This window comes from Dasypus novemcinctus, chromosome 9 (assembly GCF_030445035.2).
Source record: "Dasypus novemcinctus isolate mDasNov1 chromosome 9, mDasNov1.1.hap2, whole genome shotgun sequence".
Classification (NCBI taxonomy): domain Eukaryota; kingdom Metazoa; phylum Chordata; class Mammalia; order Cingulata; family Dasypodidae; genus Dasypus; species Dasypus novemcinctus.
Genome location: NC_080681.1, coordinates 77,119,125 through 77,136,856, shown reverse-complemented (window position 1 = coordinate 77,136,856; position 17,732 = coordinate 77,119,125). Strand labels below are relative to the sequence as shown.

The 17,732-nt window shown below is 55.2% G+C and overlaps 1 protein-coding gene across 1 annotated transcript; it reads left to right on the top strand.

The window, feature by feature from the left end:
- The first annotated feature begins 2,243 nt into the window (after positions 1–2,243).
- BSND (barttin CLCNK type accessory subunit beta) lies at positions 2,244–14,912 on the top strand. Its single transcript, XM_058303517.2, has 4 exons — positions 2,244–2,806; positions 7,741–7,835; positions 10,352–10,621; positions 11,372–14,912. The coding sequence occupies exons 1-4, from the start codon at positions 2,630–2,632 to the stop codon at positions 11,775–11,777; spliced, it is 948 nt and encodes a 315-aa protein (XP_058159500.1). The 5' UTR covers positions 2,244–2,629; the 3' UTR covers positions 11,778–14,912.
- The last annotated feature ends 2,820 nt before the right edge of the window (positions 14,913–17,732 follow it).

Sequence of the window (17,732 nt, the reverse complement as noted above, 5' to 3'; positions counted from 1 at the left end):
GCCTGGGGGCCTGGTTGGAATCCTGGTTCCGCTATTTACAGGTTCGGGGGGGGGCGACCGGGTGGCTCATCTTCCCCGGTGACTCTCAGGTCTCCCTCCCTGCCTCAGGGCCTTCTGAGGGTGGACCCACCAGGACAATCTTAAACTCCTTCAGACAGGAGGGAAAAAAATGCTTCGCGCGCCCCCTGCAGGAAGAGGAGGGACTGCTAGCCACGGCCCCTTCTCCCACCCCTCCCGCCGTGCAGGGCGACCAGGGGCCAGCGCAGAGGGCGCGAGGGCGCGAGCCCTGACTGCCTAACGCGGCCCATCCTCACCGCATTCTACGGAGGAAGGTAGATTAGACCCATTTTACGGAGCACCTGCTTGTCCTTATTCGTTGTCACTCCCTTTTTTCAAGAGAAACGACTCAGAGAAAAAAGAAAAAGGAAGCTGGGTAGTGGGGAGGAAAGAAAAAGTGGACAAGTGACGCGCGGCCTCTCAGGAAGGGCTAAGGACCAGATCGCCTCAGCAGCCGATTCAGTTTGGGGAAACCCTGGCCAGTCCCTGCCCCTCCCCAGCCTCAGTTTCCTCGACTGTGAAATGGGGATGAAAACTCCCTCCGCGCCCCTCCCCGGGCTGCCGGGCAAGGGCACGACTTGAAGAGCCGGCGTGAAAGCGCCTGGTGCAGCGGGCGCGCCCGCTTCTCCTGGGACGGCCGCCAGGGGGCGCGGCTCCGTTCCCACCGCTCGCCCCGGAGTCTCCCACGCCGGCCGGGTGGGGAAGCCACGGCCACCCCCGCCTCGATCTCCTTTTCTCGGAGGCGCACCAGCTCGGTGACCCAGGACTTTCTCTAATAATAGTGTTTCCCTGCAGCGGCTGCTGTAAAGGTCCTGTCCTGTTAATAATCACAGATTATAAAGCACCTTCTCCACTTATGTCACTTCTCTGAACAGTACCTGGGAGGTGGCCTACTACCATCCCCATTCCACGGATGACAAAACTCAGGCCCGGAAGGAGCCCACGCGCCCAAGTTCACCAGGCAATTGGACCTGGACGTGACCCCACTGACTCTCAGCCCTACTCTGTCCCCTCAGCTGCCTTTCACTGTGAGGGTCCCCTGAGCAATGTGACCAGGGACCTCCTCTATAAACTGTAAAGTGCAGCCCAGATGGATCTGGAGGTTGGTGGTGATGAGTGTGAATGGAGGAGAAGCCACTGCTGGAAAAAGTGTGAATAGAGGAGCCACTGCTGACAAAAGGGGTACCAGGCAGAGGGTACGGCGTGAGCCCAGGTGTGTTAGCAACAAGCAGAGCTGGTGTAAGGGAGGGAGGAGGAGGGGACAGCAAACTGGAAAATCCCCAAACCTAGCAATGGTCAGGAAACCAAAGGAACGCCTTACCCTTCATAGCAATTCAGCCCTGTAAGTACGACAGGTCCTCATTTTCCTGTAATCCTGGAAGGGAATCTGATTTTTCCCATTAGCTTCTTCCTAGGACTGAAATCCCATTAGAATGCCATTTTTAGGATTAGGCACCTTCCTAGGTTCAGAGGCCAGGAGATCGCTATCAGTCTTTCACATCCTGCAGGAGCATTAACTCACCAGAGACTTTCCAGGGGATAGCACATTGCCAGCAGGGTACGAGGAGGGGCAGAGGAACCTAGGGAGGCCAGGGCTGGGGACACCTGCTGTCCTGGGAGGTGCTGTAATCTCTATTTTACGGGGGAGGAAACCAAGGCGCAGGGAGGTAATTTAATAAAGACCACACTGCTCCACAGTGGAGAAGCCAGGACCAAACACGGGTGGTCTGCTGTCGGAGCCCCCACTTTTAACCCTGGCATTACGGTTAGGTGGTATTGCACACTGGCCAGCTCAGGGCCTCTGGGACCAGCTGGTCTGGGTTCAAATCTCAGATTTGACATTTGACCTTGTAAAAGTTACTTGTCTATGTCTCTGTGTCTTCATCTGTAAAGTGGAGAGAATTGTCCTTTCTCAGGTATATGACCTAATGCCTGTAACCTGTTTAGAGCAGCACCATGCATGTAGCAGTCATCCAGTAATATGGGTTATTATTCCTGAACCCCAAATGGAAAATTTGACTCTTGAAGAGTCTAGAATTCTGCAAAATTATAGACAGCCTGCCTATGGGATGATTCTGGAGTGCTCTGGTGGCATTCTAATGTCTTTTGGCTGCAGAATTGCACCCTGCTTCCCATAACTGGGAGGCCCGCGGCTTCCTGTCCACCCAGCTCAGCCCCACACTAGGTAATAAGGTGATGTCAAAGCCTTGGCTGGGGCCCAACCCCGTCACCTCCCCTTTTCTCTCCCTGTGCCCTCCCTCTGATACACGCACTCACTCTCTCTTTCTCTCACACACACATACACACACATGCTCCCGGCCCAGAGGGAAGGTGAGAGAGTGAGGAGTTAAGGTGGGTAGGTGGGTGCACGGGCCCATTGGAGGGTGACGCCTCCAGCCTCGTTGAACGAGTGGGCCTGGGACCGGAGCTGGACTTGGGGACACCTGCCTTTAAGCCTCAGTGTGCAGCATTCCCAGAGCTCCATCCCTCCCTGTTGAGTGGGTGTGTTAGGCTGGGTGCTGGCTGCCCACTCTGTGAGGGGTGTGTGGGTGCGGGCTGGCCAGCCGCTGCCATGGCTGAAGAGAAGACCTTCCGCATCGGCTTCATCGTGCTGGGGTTCTTCCTGCTGGCCCTCGGCACGTTCCTCATGAGCCACGACCGGCCCCAGGTCTATGGCACCTTCTATGCCATGGGCGCTGTCATGGTGATTGGGGGCATCATCTGGAGCATGTGCCAGTGCTATCCCAAGGTAGGTGGGGGGGCTTGGGGGGGCCAGGCCAGCTGGGCCTGGGGCCAGGAGGGCCAAAATGCATGGACCCCCCCCATTCTTTAGTCCTCTTTTTATTGTGGGGATATTCAGACCCCTTCCTTTCTTCTTTCTCTGTTCCTGAGCATCCATCCATCCATCCATCCATCACTTGTAAATTGATCAGAAGTCCCCCGGATCTGGAGCCTTGCTAGGCACTATGGGGAGACACAAAGAAATACAACACATGATCTATGTGCTTGAAACAAAAATTTGAGTACTCACCATCGCCAGGCACTCCTGCATTGGTGATGGAATCTCATCCTCCTACAGAGCTTCTCTGTGCCTTCTGGAGCTCCATTTTATAGCCAAGCAGCAGGAGACTCAGAGGTGAGGTCTCACACTCCTTAGTGGGATTGGAGCTCAGACGCCTGTGACTTCCAGCGAACCCTCCCCCTCGGCAGGACTGTGTGTGCCAGAGCTGTGAGTCCTGGGGTGGGCCAGATCTAACCCACGGCATGCATGCGCCTAAGGCTAGCTTTCCTAGTCTTTATGGGTTCCTAGCCTCCTGAGTGGTTAGTGATAGGAAGAGTACTGGTTTGGGAGTCCTGGGTTCTAGTTCCGGTTCTGTTGCCACTCGCTGTGTGACCTTTGTCTTTCTGAGCCTCAGTTTTTTTCATCTGCAAAATGGGCCCCAATCATCTATTTCTCCCAGCCTTACACGATTACTATGAAGATCAGAGAAGACAGGGGATATAGGATTACATAAACTGCTAAGTGTGGTATTTAGGTAAAGGGCTGTCGCTGTTTCTGTTAGGAATCCTCCCACAACTCTAGACAAGTCATGAGTTGTAATTCCTGAGGTAGAGGAGGAACCAATGCTCAGAGAGGCTGAGTGACTTTTCCAAGGTCACAGGTAGACAAGGAGGGGAGCATGGATTCTATAGGGGCCTGCGTCTAACTGCCTGGGAGACTTGGGTTAAGCCCCTTCCCTCCCTGAGCTTGGGTCGCCTCTGCACAATGCAGCAGTCGGGAAGGGGGGAGGGGAAAGGGGTGCATCTAAGGGCGCCTGCTGGTCCTGACATCGAGGGCCCCAGGCCCAGCAGCCCCCGCCACCCACCGCCCTCTCCTCACCTCCGCCCGAGTGGCTGTGCTTAGGGGTTCAGCAGAGGAGGAAGGAGGCTCCGGGGGCCCTCCCCGGCCCTGCCCCCTCCGTGGGCCAGCCCCGGGCTCTCGGCGCTCTCTCCCCGGGCTGGGCGGTCTGGGCTGGTTTCTAGTCATTTACCCAGCAGTTTACAGTCAACTCTCCTCAGTCTGTGTAACACCCTGAGCAGAGGTCACCGGGGGGAAGAGGTGCTGGGCTCGCACCACCCACGCCCCCTCCTCCCAGTGGGAAGGCTGGACGGGGGACCGCCAGGGAAGGGCGGGGGTGGAGGGAAGGGTCCTTCCTGCCCTTTTGCTCTGGGGCGGTGGGCAGTCACAGGCCCGGCAGTGGGAGGTGAGGGAGAGGAAGCGCAGGGAGAGAGAGGGCACTTAATGAGTAACTGTTGATAGGTCGTGTTCACGTGCTGTGTGTGGAAAGGGCCCACGGTGTCGTGTCCGACAGGCCCAGATTCCAACCCCTGCTGCCTCCTGCCCCACTTCTGTGACCTTGGAGGAGTGCTCCCCCGTCCTCTAGCCTCCGTTTCTTTGTCTGGAGAACTGGGAGATGCCCACCCTCCGTGGCCAGGGGGAGGCACCCGCGAGGTGTGTGTGCGTGTGCATGTGCGTGTGTGTGTGTGTGTGTGTTGGGGGGGGTGGGGAGTTCCCTGCGTCGCGCCTGCGCACAGAGGCGGAGGCGAGGATCCCGGCGCCGCGCGTGCGCACAGCAGATGCCAAGCTGTCCGCGGCCTCAGCACTGGTGGCTTCGGCTGGGTCTCCTATGAGTGAGCACAGGCGTGTGAGGCCTGTGTGCGTGTGGGGGGTGTGTTTCGGGGACACCGACTGTTAGAGTCGGCACATGCTGAGGCCAATGAGGAAAGGGAGGAAAGTGCCTTGGCAGCCAGGGAGGCGCTCTGGGGTGTGAGGCCCTTGTCCTCCCCTTGTCTCTTCAGTGCTGAGGCCACTGTAGCCCCCAGCAAATGCTCGCGCCCATCTTCCCCTCAGACCCCCCACCCCTGGCTCTCAGTGGGGATTTTCTGGATTGAAAGGAAGGTAAATGTCAGGGGATGGAATTAGCTATTAGGAGGGGGATGAGGGGTGGCAGATACTAACCTGGATTAAGTGGTCCCTGTCTTTGCAGGGCTTGGTTTCTATGGTGGAGACAATTTTCTGCCTCACAGGGAGTAAGTAAGCTTCACGGAGGTGAACTGGACTTTGTAAATTAAGTAGACATTCACCTGGCAGAGATGATGGGGTGAAATATTCCAGGCACAAGAACAGCTTAGTAAAGACACGTGGTTGAAAGAGCAAGGCAGGCGGACCTGTGTGGCTGCTGGAGGGCAAGGAGAGGAAGGTAAAGGTGGAGAGGGTGTGGGGCTGGCTCAGTGGGGCCTGGAATGCTGAGCTAAGGAATTTGGACCTTACCCTTTAGTAGGTAGGACAAGCGACAGACATGATCAGCTTTGCAGTTAACAAGCTGGCAGCTGGGAGGAGGAAGATTTAGGGGGCAGCTGGACCAGTGGGGAGGTACCTTTTCTGGTCCAGGTGAGGGATGATAGTGGCCTGAACCCAAGACTGTAGGAACTAAGTCATTTCCGGTTCATCAAATTTAGAGCACCTGCCGTGGCCAGTCATGACACCAGGCACTTTCACTAGGTCACTTCATTTAATTTCTGAAGTAGACCTGCTCAGAATTGGTGGTCAGCTGGCTTGAGAAAGGAGAAAGAATTGGGACAGATCTAGTAGAAGGCTCAGTTGGGGATGCTGAGCTCATTAGCTGGGGTGGGAGGGGAGGTGGGAGAGGGTGAAGGATTGGCAGAGAGCAGCCCTCTCCCCAGTTACTCTCTCCTTGTCCAGCTTCAGCTCCCCCCCAAACCCCACTCCTGCCTGCTGTGCTGGAACTGAGGAGTAGGCTCCTGCTTGGTGGTTGATGGATCCATCCTCCCTGTGGTCCTTGCCCTGCACTAGGGACCCCTCAGTGTTCTTCTAAACACATATCTGACCTAGTACTCTACTGCTGAAAACGCCTCCAGTGCTCCCCAGTGCTTCTGGATAGAGAATGAGCCCCTCAGTCTGATGTTCTGGGGGTCTCCATGGTCTGATTTCCCTTCCCCAGCTCTGCCTGTCTGTCCTTCCCACGCCCTGCATCAAAGCCTTTTCTACCCCTCCAGCCTTTTGATAATGGCAATGATGATAATGGTGATGATGGTGGTGGTGGTGGTGATTGGACTGTGCGGTAATGAGGCAGAGGAAGGGGCAGCTTCTAGAAAGTGCAGAGCTGGCAGAGCATCCTTTGTGAGGGTGGAAGCAACTCTCCAAACATGTAACAAGTAACAGACCCCAGTGTGAGGGTGCAGTGCCAAAGGAAGCCAAGAGATTTCAGTGCACAATGTCCTTGCTTTCCTGGCTGCCGCCATCTTGGGGGCAGTTGCTACATCTTGCTCAGTGTTACATCCACTATTGCTAGTGTTGGCTTGTCATACAGCAAGTGCTCTATAAATGCTTGCATGAATGATTTTACACTTGAGGGCTTTAAAGCTTCTTCAGATCTCTCAATCTCACTTTCTCTGAGAGGAGGAAAGGGTGGGGAGGATGGTCTCCTTTTGACAGGTAGGGAAACTGAGACTAAGGCAGTCGATCGGTTTGCTTGGATCCAGCCCAGACTAGCAGCCAGGCTTTCGTGGCTCTCTGGAACATCTAACCGTCACCACCCAGGCCCCTGCCTTATTTACAGACACTGGGGGGAAGCTCGCCCCTTCCAGGAGTTCTAAGAACCCCTCCATCCATCATTCCCTTCTCCCCAGCCGGTCGGGAGCTTTTCTGGGGCAGACAGTGCCCTCTATGGGATGGGCTCAGAAGGGGCTGCTGTTTATCAGTCTGGCACACAGTGGGGTCTCATCAAATATTTGTTGAATAAATTTTCAGCTGGGGAAAACAAGACTTACGGAAGTCAGGTAAGCTCATCTTCAGTAGTAACAAGTTCTGATTTACTGAGCAGCTGTTCTGTGCCAGGCATCGGGGCGGAGGGGCTCCTTATATAGTATCACATTAAATCCTCACAGCAGCTGTAGGAGGTAGGGATCACTAGCCCTAAATTATAGGGAAGCACAAAGAGGCACCAGAAGGACAGATAACCTGGCCAAGGACCCAGAGTGAGGCCCTGGCCTGGCCTGGGAAAGATTTTCACCAGCCTCCCAGAGCCCAAAGGCAGGGCTCCTTCTGCCTTATCCCACCATCTCCTCTTGACCCACCTCCCCTCCACAGCCTGGTGCACATGTCCTGGAGCTGCTTGATCCCCGGAAGTGCAGGAGACAGGGACAGATGGGTGCAATCCTGGCCCTACACTTCTCTGTCCCCCACCTTGACCTCTGTGCCAAGAAACACATGGCAATACCTGTTTCCACTCAGTTCGCTAGGTGTGGGTGCAGTGCCTACTCTGAGTGGGATGGGTGCTGGGTGCTGGACTAGAACTGGGGGAAATGACAACATGAGGTCCTTATGGGCAGGGCTGTCTGTCTCTCATTCACTGCCGTCCCCTAGCACCTAGACAAGCATTGGCATACAGCAGGCGCTCAGACATGTTTGGGTTGAATGAAGGCAAGTCAGGCTAGGAGGCAGGAGCCCAGAGATCCCGTCCCCACCTGGACCTGGGCCCTGGGCAGGCCCCTCCCTGTCAAGCACCCTGTACCAGAGTGTGTGGGGAAAGGCTCAGGCCAAGGCTCTGCGGGGAGTGGTGGCCAAGGGCGTGTGTGGGCAGCTGGCCCCATCCCGGTCAGCCTCCTCCCCTTGGCTTCCAGATCGCCTTCGTACCTGCTGACTCAGACTTCCAAGGCATCCTGTCCCCGAAGGCCCTGGACCTGTTGGAGAATGGGCTTGCAGCCGAGATGAAGAGGTGGGTGCTGGGCCCTCTGTGGGGAGGTGGGGTGGGGAAGTGAGCCCCTCAGGCCACTCTAGGTTTTTTAAAATATGTTTTTAATTTATTTTTAAAAGATACATAGATCACACAAAATGTTACATTTAAAGAAAAAATAGGGGATTCCCATATGCCCCACTCCCCACACTGCCCACTTTTCCCACATCAACAACCTCTTTCATCATTGCATTTGATGAATACGTTTTGGAGCACTGCTACACAGCATGGATTATAGTTTGCATTGTAGTTTACACTCTCCCCCAATCCATTCTGTAGGTTATGGCAAGATATATAATGTCCTGCATCTGTCCCTGCAATATCATTCAGGACAACTCCAAGTCCTGAAAATGCCCCCATATTACACCTCTTTTTCCCTCTCCTTTCCTTCAGCAACTCCCGTGGCCACTCTCTCCACATCAGTGACATACTTTCTTCCATTGCTACAATCACAATAAGTCTATAGTAGAATACCAGCAAGTCCACTCTAGTCCATATTTTATCCCCCAATCCTGAGGACTCTGGGATAGTGATGTCCACTCCACCTCTAATTGAGAGGGGGCTTCGATCCCACATGGCTGACGGATGGGATTCCCCTGCTTGCAGCTGTAGACTCTCTTGGTTCCTTGGTGTGGTGGTTGTCCGTTCTCACCTCTTCGTTGGTTGTCCTGGGTGAGTCCAATGAATTAGAGAGTAGGTGTTGCAACTCCACTGAGTCTCAGGGTCCAGCTGGCACATGGACAGTCCAGAGATTCAAGACTCTTGGACTTACACCTACCAACTATAGGTTCAATAAAAGGGACAGAAGAGGCATGTATAGAAAAGCCACATCTGAGTTCAACTTTGTCACACTCGGGAGCACAAACTCTAAAGTAGGGCCCACTGGCAAGGCAGCAGACTCCAGGGCCATCTGCCATGATGAACCACCAGTTATGGGAGGTGGGCATTGTTATTCTCAGCTTACAAATGAGCTAAGTCAGGGATGAGACAGAGTCTTAAAGTGAATTAATGCCAGGCCAGAAATCAGAACCAGGTTTGGCCTGAAATCCCAGAGGCATGACTGCTAGGCTGCTACCAAGCCACCAGAGGCAGGGTGGCTTGCCTGCTGGCCCCAGCATGGCCCTGGGGCTCTGCCACTAACTAGTGTGTGACTTGGACCAAACAAGTTACTTCCCTGTCCATGCCCCAGCTATAAAACGGGGGTCCTAAGAGTTCCTACCTCCTAGGGTTTCGGGGAGGGTTAAGTGAGATCATGAATGCACAGTGCTAAGAACAGATGCTGGGGCGCAGCAGGTCCCCCAGATGTGCCCGCTATCGTAAAAAGTGCCTCCTGTGCACCAGAGGCCCGGTCAGGCACTTTGCCCCCGTCGCCTCCTTCAGTCCTCCTAGAAACCTGTGTGTGTGCGTGTTGGGGGTGGTGTTAGGCTCCTTATACAGAGGCTCAGAGGTTCAGGGACAAGCCGAAGCCTCCAGGGGAGTCCGTGATGGAGGAGGGCTTGAGCTCAGGCCTGGCCTGCTCCCAGAGCTGTCCCCTCGCTGGAGGAGGCAAACCCAGGCTCACCAGGGCGCGTCTGAGGGTCCTGTGGCTCTGGATTGGCAGGAGCACCGGCTGACCCTGGACCGTGACTCGGTGCTCAAGGGCCTGGCTGCTGGCTCAGGGTCTGAGGGCCGGGGCTCCGGGCTCCCTCCGCTTCACGCAGGGAGGGAGTGGTGGTGGCATTTTCTGCTCTTGGTACACAGTGCCCAAATGTCCAGCAGGAATGGAGTGGCTAGACCCTGGGAGGGGATGGAGGTGGGGACAGCTCAGCTCTGCCTCAGGGCCCCGGTTATGCCAGGTCATCCCAGGAGGGCCGCCGGGAGAGAGCTGGGCCCCGGCCGCAGGCCACCTGGATTCTGGGCTCCTCCCAGGTGCCTCCCAGCCACATGGGCTTGGGGAAGAAGGGGCCTCGTCTCTGAACCTCACTTTCTGGGGGATGACATCTGGAGACCCAGAACCATCAGCTCATGGGAAAGTCAAAGTCTCTGTGCCTCAGTTTCCTCACAGTATCTCCGTGAGTCATGGTGAGGCTTAGATGAGTCAGTAACGGATCCTGGCCTGCAAGGAGCACTCTATAACTGTGGTCTGTTACTGCTCTGTGTCCTCATCTATAAAATGGGAATGGTAATTTCTGCTTCAAGGTGTTTAGAATCGGGTGCTAAGTGTAAAGCCCACCACTGGGGACATCAAAAGCTCTTGGTAAAGGTTAATTCGTCTCAATTTCAGTATTGCACCCTTGCGTGAACTTTGGAATCATTAAGTGAAACGAATAAAAGACTGAGGGAGAGACTTGGGGTGGAGCCCAAGCTCTGCCGCTTAATTTCCTTGTCTATGAAATAGAAGGGTAACAACCCCAGAGGCCTGGAGCTGGCAGGGCGGACACTGGGTGTCTGTTGAGTGAAGCTTTGTCCACCCGCCTGTGCGCGCTCCTGCTTTGTCTCACGTGACCCCCCCCCCCCAGCCCCCGGCCTCCCTACGTCCGGCTGTGGGAGGAAGCTGCCTACGACCAGAGCCTGCCCGACTTCAGCCACATCCAGATGAAGGTCATGGGCTACGCTGAGGACCCTCATCCCCTGCTGGCCCCTGAGTTGGGGCAGCCACAACCAGGAGCCAGTGCTGGAGGAGAAGGGCGTCCTCTCGAGCCTCCGGCCCGCCTGCAGGCCGTGGTGGTGGTCCACCGGGGCTCGGACGGCGACGAGCGAGAAAGAAACCCAACTCAGAGCGGGCCCAGGTGAGCACGGAGGCTGGGGGGTGGGGACTGCCCAGTTCCAGGGTGAAGGGGGAGAGGGGTGTGGGGCCACTCGAGTGGTTGGGTTCATTTGGGAGTAAGGAGAGGGCAGTGGGGTCGGGGCCCTGTGAGAGGCAGAGGGGGTAATGGAGCAGGTGAGCTGGGGCTTGGCAGTCGGACAGGCCCAGGGTCAGATCCTAGCTCCTGATCAAGTGTCCTACCTGCCCTGAGCCTCAATTTCCCCTCCTGGATATAATCATTCCTACTTTACAGGGGTGTTGGGAGGAGTTAGGATAAATAATTGAAGTGCCTGGCATCATCCATTTATTCATTCCATTAACATTAGTGGGCACCAACCTCATGCCAGGCTCATCCCTACCCTTCAGGAGCTCCCAGTCCAAAGGGGAGGCAGACTGGGGACCAGGTGGGGATGTCCCAGGGTGACTGGGGCTGTGAGAGCCCAGAGGAGACCCCTGAATGCCTAGAGAAGTGGATGAACTACGTGGGTTGGATAATAACATAATAATAGCTCCTACTATGTGCCAGGCATTTTATGAAGTGCTTTGCACCCATTGTAACCTTAGAAACAACCATTGCATTGTATACTGTTATTTCCCCTGCTTTACTTGGGAGGAAACTGAGGCTCAGAGAGGCTAACCGAGCTACCCCAGGCCTTACAGGTAGAGGCTGGGATTTGGTCCCAGGCAGTCAAACTCATAGCTACCCTCACCCTTGTGGCCTTTACTGCTGCAGCCCCCTGGCCTGTCCTCAGGACACTGCACCCTTGGCCTCCTTCCAAGATGACCTGGACGTGGGCTCCAGCGAGGACAGCAGCCCCCACCCATCTCCACCCAGTGGGGAGGAGCTTTGCCTGCCGCCACAGGAGCTCTGGACCTGCAGGTGCCAGCAGGACCGCTACCGTGGCTTCGCCCTGATCGATGCCCCTACGCCAGGGGACATGCCCCCAGAGGGGCAGCAGGAGGCAGCCCTGCCCAGCTGCTGGCAGCAGGACCCTAGGAGGAAGGAGGAAGATGCCTTGGACACGGGCACAGAGGAGCCCGAGGAGGAGGAGGAGGACTTGTACTATGGGCTGCCCGATGGGCCTGGGGATCCCCTGCCCGACAAGGAACTGGGCTTCGAGCCCGACGCCCAGGGCTGAGATGGACCTGCTCCCTGGGTTCTATCCTGGCATGGTGCTAGCTCCCACGTGCCCTTGCAGGGCCTCAGTTTCCCTATCTGCCAAATGGGGTTATGTGGAGGTCCAAACAAGACGGGGAGCCTGAGAGCATTTTGAAAACTGTAGAGAAAGGCCATGAGGAAAGGCTGGTAATTTTCCACCATTGCCTTGTCAATTGTTAATTTTCTTTGGTAAAGCTTTGGAGGCAAAGATATGATTCCTAGAGAAGATCTGTAGCAGCTGGGGTCCTTGAGGGTCTTTTCCACCTCCCCCCAAAGCTGGACTCTGATGGGGGTGCTCCATTCTGCCCCCTGGGCCCCTGATCCTTTGTGAAGGCCTCTCAGGGTCCCCGTGCCTTGTTGAATCACTCCGTGATCTGGTACCCCTCAAACTCCTGCTTTTGCTAATATCACTGCTTCCTAGAGCAAGTTCGTCCTGGCTCCTCTGGGCCAGCTTGGGCCTTGTGCATTTATGGCTGTGCCTAGCTGGCCGCCTCTGTGCCAGGTAGCATCTTGGCTTTACTCTGGTGTCTCCCATGCCCAGCCTGGGGCCTGGTCAGGGCAGGCGGTCACTGAGTGTGTAGGAATGGACCAGGACCCAGTGACCTTTCCCAGGCAGCATCCCCTCCCCGCCTCCCTAACTCTTAGACTCACAGCCCCTTTACACTCTGGAATGCAAACCTCCAAATGGCCTGTGGAAATAGTGGTCACGAAGCCAGCACCCCCCACCCCCTGTCCCAATCCCAGAACGACCGCCTTCCAGAATGCATCTGCACTGCTTTAGGATTGTGGGTGAAATTAAGCCTTCTGGCTGAATTCAGTTTGATTTGTGTAGCCTTTACTGAGTATTTACTATGTTCCAGACACTAGGCTTGGGTCTCTAGGAGGAAAGAGAGATGAACTGATAGAGTTCTCACCCTCAAAGGGCTCACCATCTAGTGAGCTTGGTCTGGTACACATTGGGGATGGAGTGAACGCAGGGCAGAGCCGTGTGGGCGCCGGGGCAGAGAAGTTAAAAATTGTCACACCTTAGGCAGCAGAGTGGCAACCATGCAACCTCCCGGGGCCATCCTGTGCAGGGTCAGAGAGCTCGGGCTCTCCCAGCACCCCCCAAAGACGTCCCTGTATCAAAGCGTCGAAGAAGACAGCTTTTAGTATGCCTTGACTGCCAAACCCCCCTGTGCCCCAGCACGTGAACGGTGGCAGCTGCAGAGAAAGGAAAGGACAGCGACACGACCTCAGACCGAGTCCACATGCACAGAGCTTGCACTTGGGTCCCTGGGAGTGGGAGAACGCCACCTGCCTTGGGCTTCTGGGCCAGGGGGGTGCCGGGGGTGCTGCGCTGGTTCAGGTGCTCAGAAGGTGCAGCCCCTGCACACATGCCCTCTTCTTTCTGGATCGTCTCCACCTCCAGACTCAAAGGCTCCATAGAGGGCTGCTGGGGCCCATCCCTTCTGCCGTTCTGATGTGTAATGGATGTCCCTGCTCATGGCCTTATCGACAAGATGAGGGGCAGCGTGTCTCTGCTGTGTTGACGAAGGCAGGGAAGCGTGTGAGCCACATCTGAAAGCACACCAGCACAAAGGGCTAAAATAAAGAGTTTTCCATGGGTGAAAGGGTCACCTTCATTCACCTGCCCTTCTTTTATGTAAAAACACCGTTGCCCCTCCAGGCAGGATAAAGGCTTCACGCCGGGCCGGCGCCGTGGGCGCTCTCTGGAACCTCAGCACCAGCCCCGGTGCCGCGGTCATGGGGGGTGGCCGTGCTGAACCCAGGAGCAGCCCCCGCGCCCTGAACCACAGCCGCAGGGCGTTCCCCGGGCCTTAGCCAGCCATGAACGGCCCCGGCCGCCAAGGCCGGCCAGGGGGTGCCCGACTCTGCAGGCTCGGGGCAGTGCAGAGGGGGACGGGGACACTTGGGCTTCGGCTCTGGGCCTGGCCCCCGCGCTCTTGGCTGTGTGATGGGGAGACCGTGCGCGGTGCGCCCAGGCCAGCCCCGGCTCACGCCCCCGGGCCTAGTTACTAGTAGTGTGCTCCTTCACACTCCCGGCCCATTCCGGCGATAAATGATAGGTTGCCCGCCTGCGTGCCCTAGGGAAGTCCGGGTCCTCGGCAGCTCTTTCCTCACGTGCAAAAGGGAGATGTGCCTGTCTTTGGATCTTGCAGGGGTGATATGGTGAGGACACTTGGTGATGTCAGTCTGTCAGGGTTCTACAAAGACCCCCAGGGGCACAGCTGTGGTCGAACAAGCTGGGCTTACTGGGTATTGTAGCACGGGAGAGCAGATACCGTGGGGAGCCACTGGGTGTCCCTGTAAGAGGGTGTGAGAGGGGCTTATGGGATCTAGGTGGTGCTAGGTGATTTGGGAGCAACTGAGGGAGTGAGGCCCTGCTCTGGATTGAATACATCAGGAAACAGAGGTAATTCTATGACGGTGTGTCTTCATCATTTGTACCCAGGAGGGAGCGTGAGGCCAAGGCTAATGCTGTAACTGACCAAGAAGTGGCAGGCACTTGTTAGCCCAGAGAGTGGGGCGGTCGACCATGTCTGTGGCTTGGGCAGACCTGATTCTGGAGTGTCTTGTTTGTGTCTTGACCCATCCTGGTCACAGAGAGGTCTTGTCTGAAGCTGATGTTTCGTGAAATTGTTTCTGTCCCACAGGAGAGCACAAGGCCTAAAGCTGTGAGTGCCAGTGGGCTCCTGGCGTCCGCAGCTGCTTTTCTCTTCCTCAGCTCTTGCTGGTTAGTCAGCGGGTCCTCTCTGCAGCCTGCTGGTGATTGTGGGGAGCTGTGGGTGTGGGGAGTGGGACGTGCTGTGGGTGTCATTGGAAAGGAAAAGTCTGCAGCTGTAAAAGAAAGTGTGACACATGGGAGGTCGGCAATTGAGTCTTTTCGGCTCTGGCCATCCCAAGCTCTGATTTGCTTCACCAACTTAATACAATGCCTGCAGGACAGTTACCAGACATTGTATGTCCTCCCATGGCCCACTGGGTGGACTGGGGGAGAGTGTGGGCTATGGTGTGGACCATTGACCATGAGGTGCAGCAGTGCTCAGAAATGTATTCACCAAGTGCAATGAATGTCTCATGATGATGGAGGTGATTGTTGTTATGGGGGGAGGAGTGAGGTGAGGGGGGTGGAGGGTATATGGGGACCTCATATTTTTTTAATGTAACATTAAAATAAAAATAAATAAAAATAAAAAATTTTTCAAAAAATAAAAAAATTAAATGGGCAAAGGACTTGAAAAAAAAATACAATGCCTGAAATCCACCATTAGTGCTTCATTCCTTTGGTCTTAGCCAACTTTCAGTATCCTACAAGAACACCAGGCCTCTGGGGCGTCCCCTCACTAGTTGATTGATAACTAGGGGGAGGGGGACAGGTCCTTCTGAAGGTGGAGTGTGGCATGCAGGAAGGGCCAGAGGAGCAAACTTGGCAATCTCTGGAGATTCCACATTTCACCTGCAGGCTCGATATTTGTGAACCAGGGCAGAAATCCCCACTCTGCTCACCCTCCAGTCTGGTTTCTTTACATCAGATCAGAGGGACTTGGGAAGTTTCCACTCTGGGGAGAAAAAGGCCCTGGAGGGATGACCCCTGCCCTTAACCTGGTAAGGGGCAGGCCAGAAAAGAGTGCAAGCCTGGGGGTGGGAACCGTGGGCTCTGCCACCTGCTTGCCGTGGGACCTTGGGCCAATTGCAGCCCCTCCCCAGACTTCTGTCTCTTTTCTCTCCACAGTTGGGCAGAATGGACAAACCCCCACTTCCATGCCCATCTTTGGCCAATGTGTGCCACCCACTGCACCAGGCACCTCACGCCTATTACCCCATTTGGCTGGTGCATTGTCCCTATCTTCCAGATGAGGAAACAGAGGCTCAGACAGGTTGAATAACTTTCCCATTGTTCCAGAAAAAGTCTAAATGAAGGAGAGGAAGTGTAGTTGTAGAATTCCATTCTTGGCAGGAATTGTCCAGTGACCTCAGGTCATTCAGGCGCTAGTGTGAAAAAGATAGAACAAGCCAGACAGCCAGGTTCTACTGAGCATGGACCTGCGCCTTTCCCTGTGCTAGTGCTGAGGGCAGACACACCCCTTTCCCACGCCTTCCATGGCTCCCTATTGCCTGCAGCATAAGGGCCAAATTCCTCAGTCTGGCATTTGCAGCCTTTTGCTATCTGGCCCCAGCCACCCTTTCCACCTGAATAGCCCACCACTTGCCCCAGGGCAGAGGCCACTGGAACACGACCTTTCATGCCATCCTGCTTTGCCATGACCATTCCCTCTGCCTGGGTGCCCTTCATCCCCTTCTCTGTCATCCCTCAAGGCCTGGCTCAAATTCCACCTGTTCCACGGGGCCTGAACTGGCCCTGCTCTCCCCTCCCAGGGCAGAATCCATCTCCAGCCCACCCTCTCCTTTGACTCCTTCCTAAGCTCTGTGTATCGTTTGTTCCCAGCACTTTTCACCTAGCCAGCTGTGTGCATGCTGGTCCCCCCAACTGGACCGGAAGGACAGGAGCCCCTTCCTACTCGTATCGATATTGCAGGACTTAGGAAAAGCAAGTGGCCGCAGTGCTGGTGGAGCAGAATGAAAGTGAACTGAACTGAGCTGAGCTGAGCCTGGCCTTCACTCGGAAGGTTCTCTGGCCCAGGAGCAGGGACTGCAGAGTGCAGGGACGAGGAGCACTTCCTTTGGAGTAATCAGCCCTAGGTTCAAAGTGGGCCTTCCTCACTGGTCGGCTTTGAAACTGTGGCCGACAGATCTACCTTCTCTGGCCCTCAGTTTTCTTATCAATAAAATAAGGCTGTAAGTATCTACTTAATAAGCATGTTGTGAGGATTAGATGAGATAATGCTTATTATTATTATTATTTTATTTCTCTCCCCTTCCTCCCCCCAGTTGTCTGTTCACTGTGTCTATTCGCTATGTGTGCTTCTTTGTCCGCTTCTGTTATTACCAGCGGCACCGGGAATCTGTGCTTCTTTTTGTTGCGTCATCTTGTTGTGTCAGCTCTCCATGTGTGCAGCGCTATTCCTGGGCAGGCTGCACTTTCTTTCGCGCTGGGCGGCTCTCCTTAGGGGCGCACTCCTTGTGCGTGGTGCTCCCCTATGTGGGGGACATACCTGCGTGGTGCGGCACTCCATGGGCACATCAGCACTGCACATGGGCCAGCTCCACACGGGTCAAGGAGGCCCAGGGTTTGAACCGCAGACCTCCCATGTGGTAGACGGACGCCCTAACCACTGGGCCAAGTCCACTTTTCCTTATTATTTTTGGTGGTAGCATTGCCATCATTTGCAGACATGAGGGAAACACGTACAATGTATAGCTATCAGGAGCCAGTGTAGGCTTGAGGTTGGCATCTAAGTCCTATGTCATGATCAGGGCTCCCCAAGCGCAGGTCAAGGGACCTGGCAGGGCTAGTTTATCAGTTCCTCCTGGGAAGCTTCAAGAATCCAGTGTCCTAGATCTACCCAAAGAGGTCGTGGATGGAGCCAGGGGTCTGTATCTTGAGTAAGGAAGCCAGGTGATTCTTAAGTGTTGTTTACTTTTTAAATAGTCACCAAGGACTTTGTAACACTTAGAGCTGCCCAAAGAATGGACAGTGGAGTTTCTGACCTACAGAGGGAACTCATTTTATCAGAGATAAGATCAGACAGGAAAGGGAGCTGATCTCTGATGCCTTAAACGGAGCAAACACAAATGTGGTCAACTTCTGGAATAGGCAGAGGAATGCAAATTAAACCACAAGAAACCGTGTGTCGCCCATAACATTGGCGACATTCTTAAAGGATGATAATAGGTGGTGTTGGCAGAGCGGGGCAGACCAGGGCTCTGCCTTACGTTGCCCGTGGAGTAGAAACGATACTCCCCTGCTGGAGGGCCGTGTGGCCGTGTGTATTCGGTATCTAGTGTGTGTTGACTCAGCAGTCCCACAACT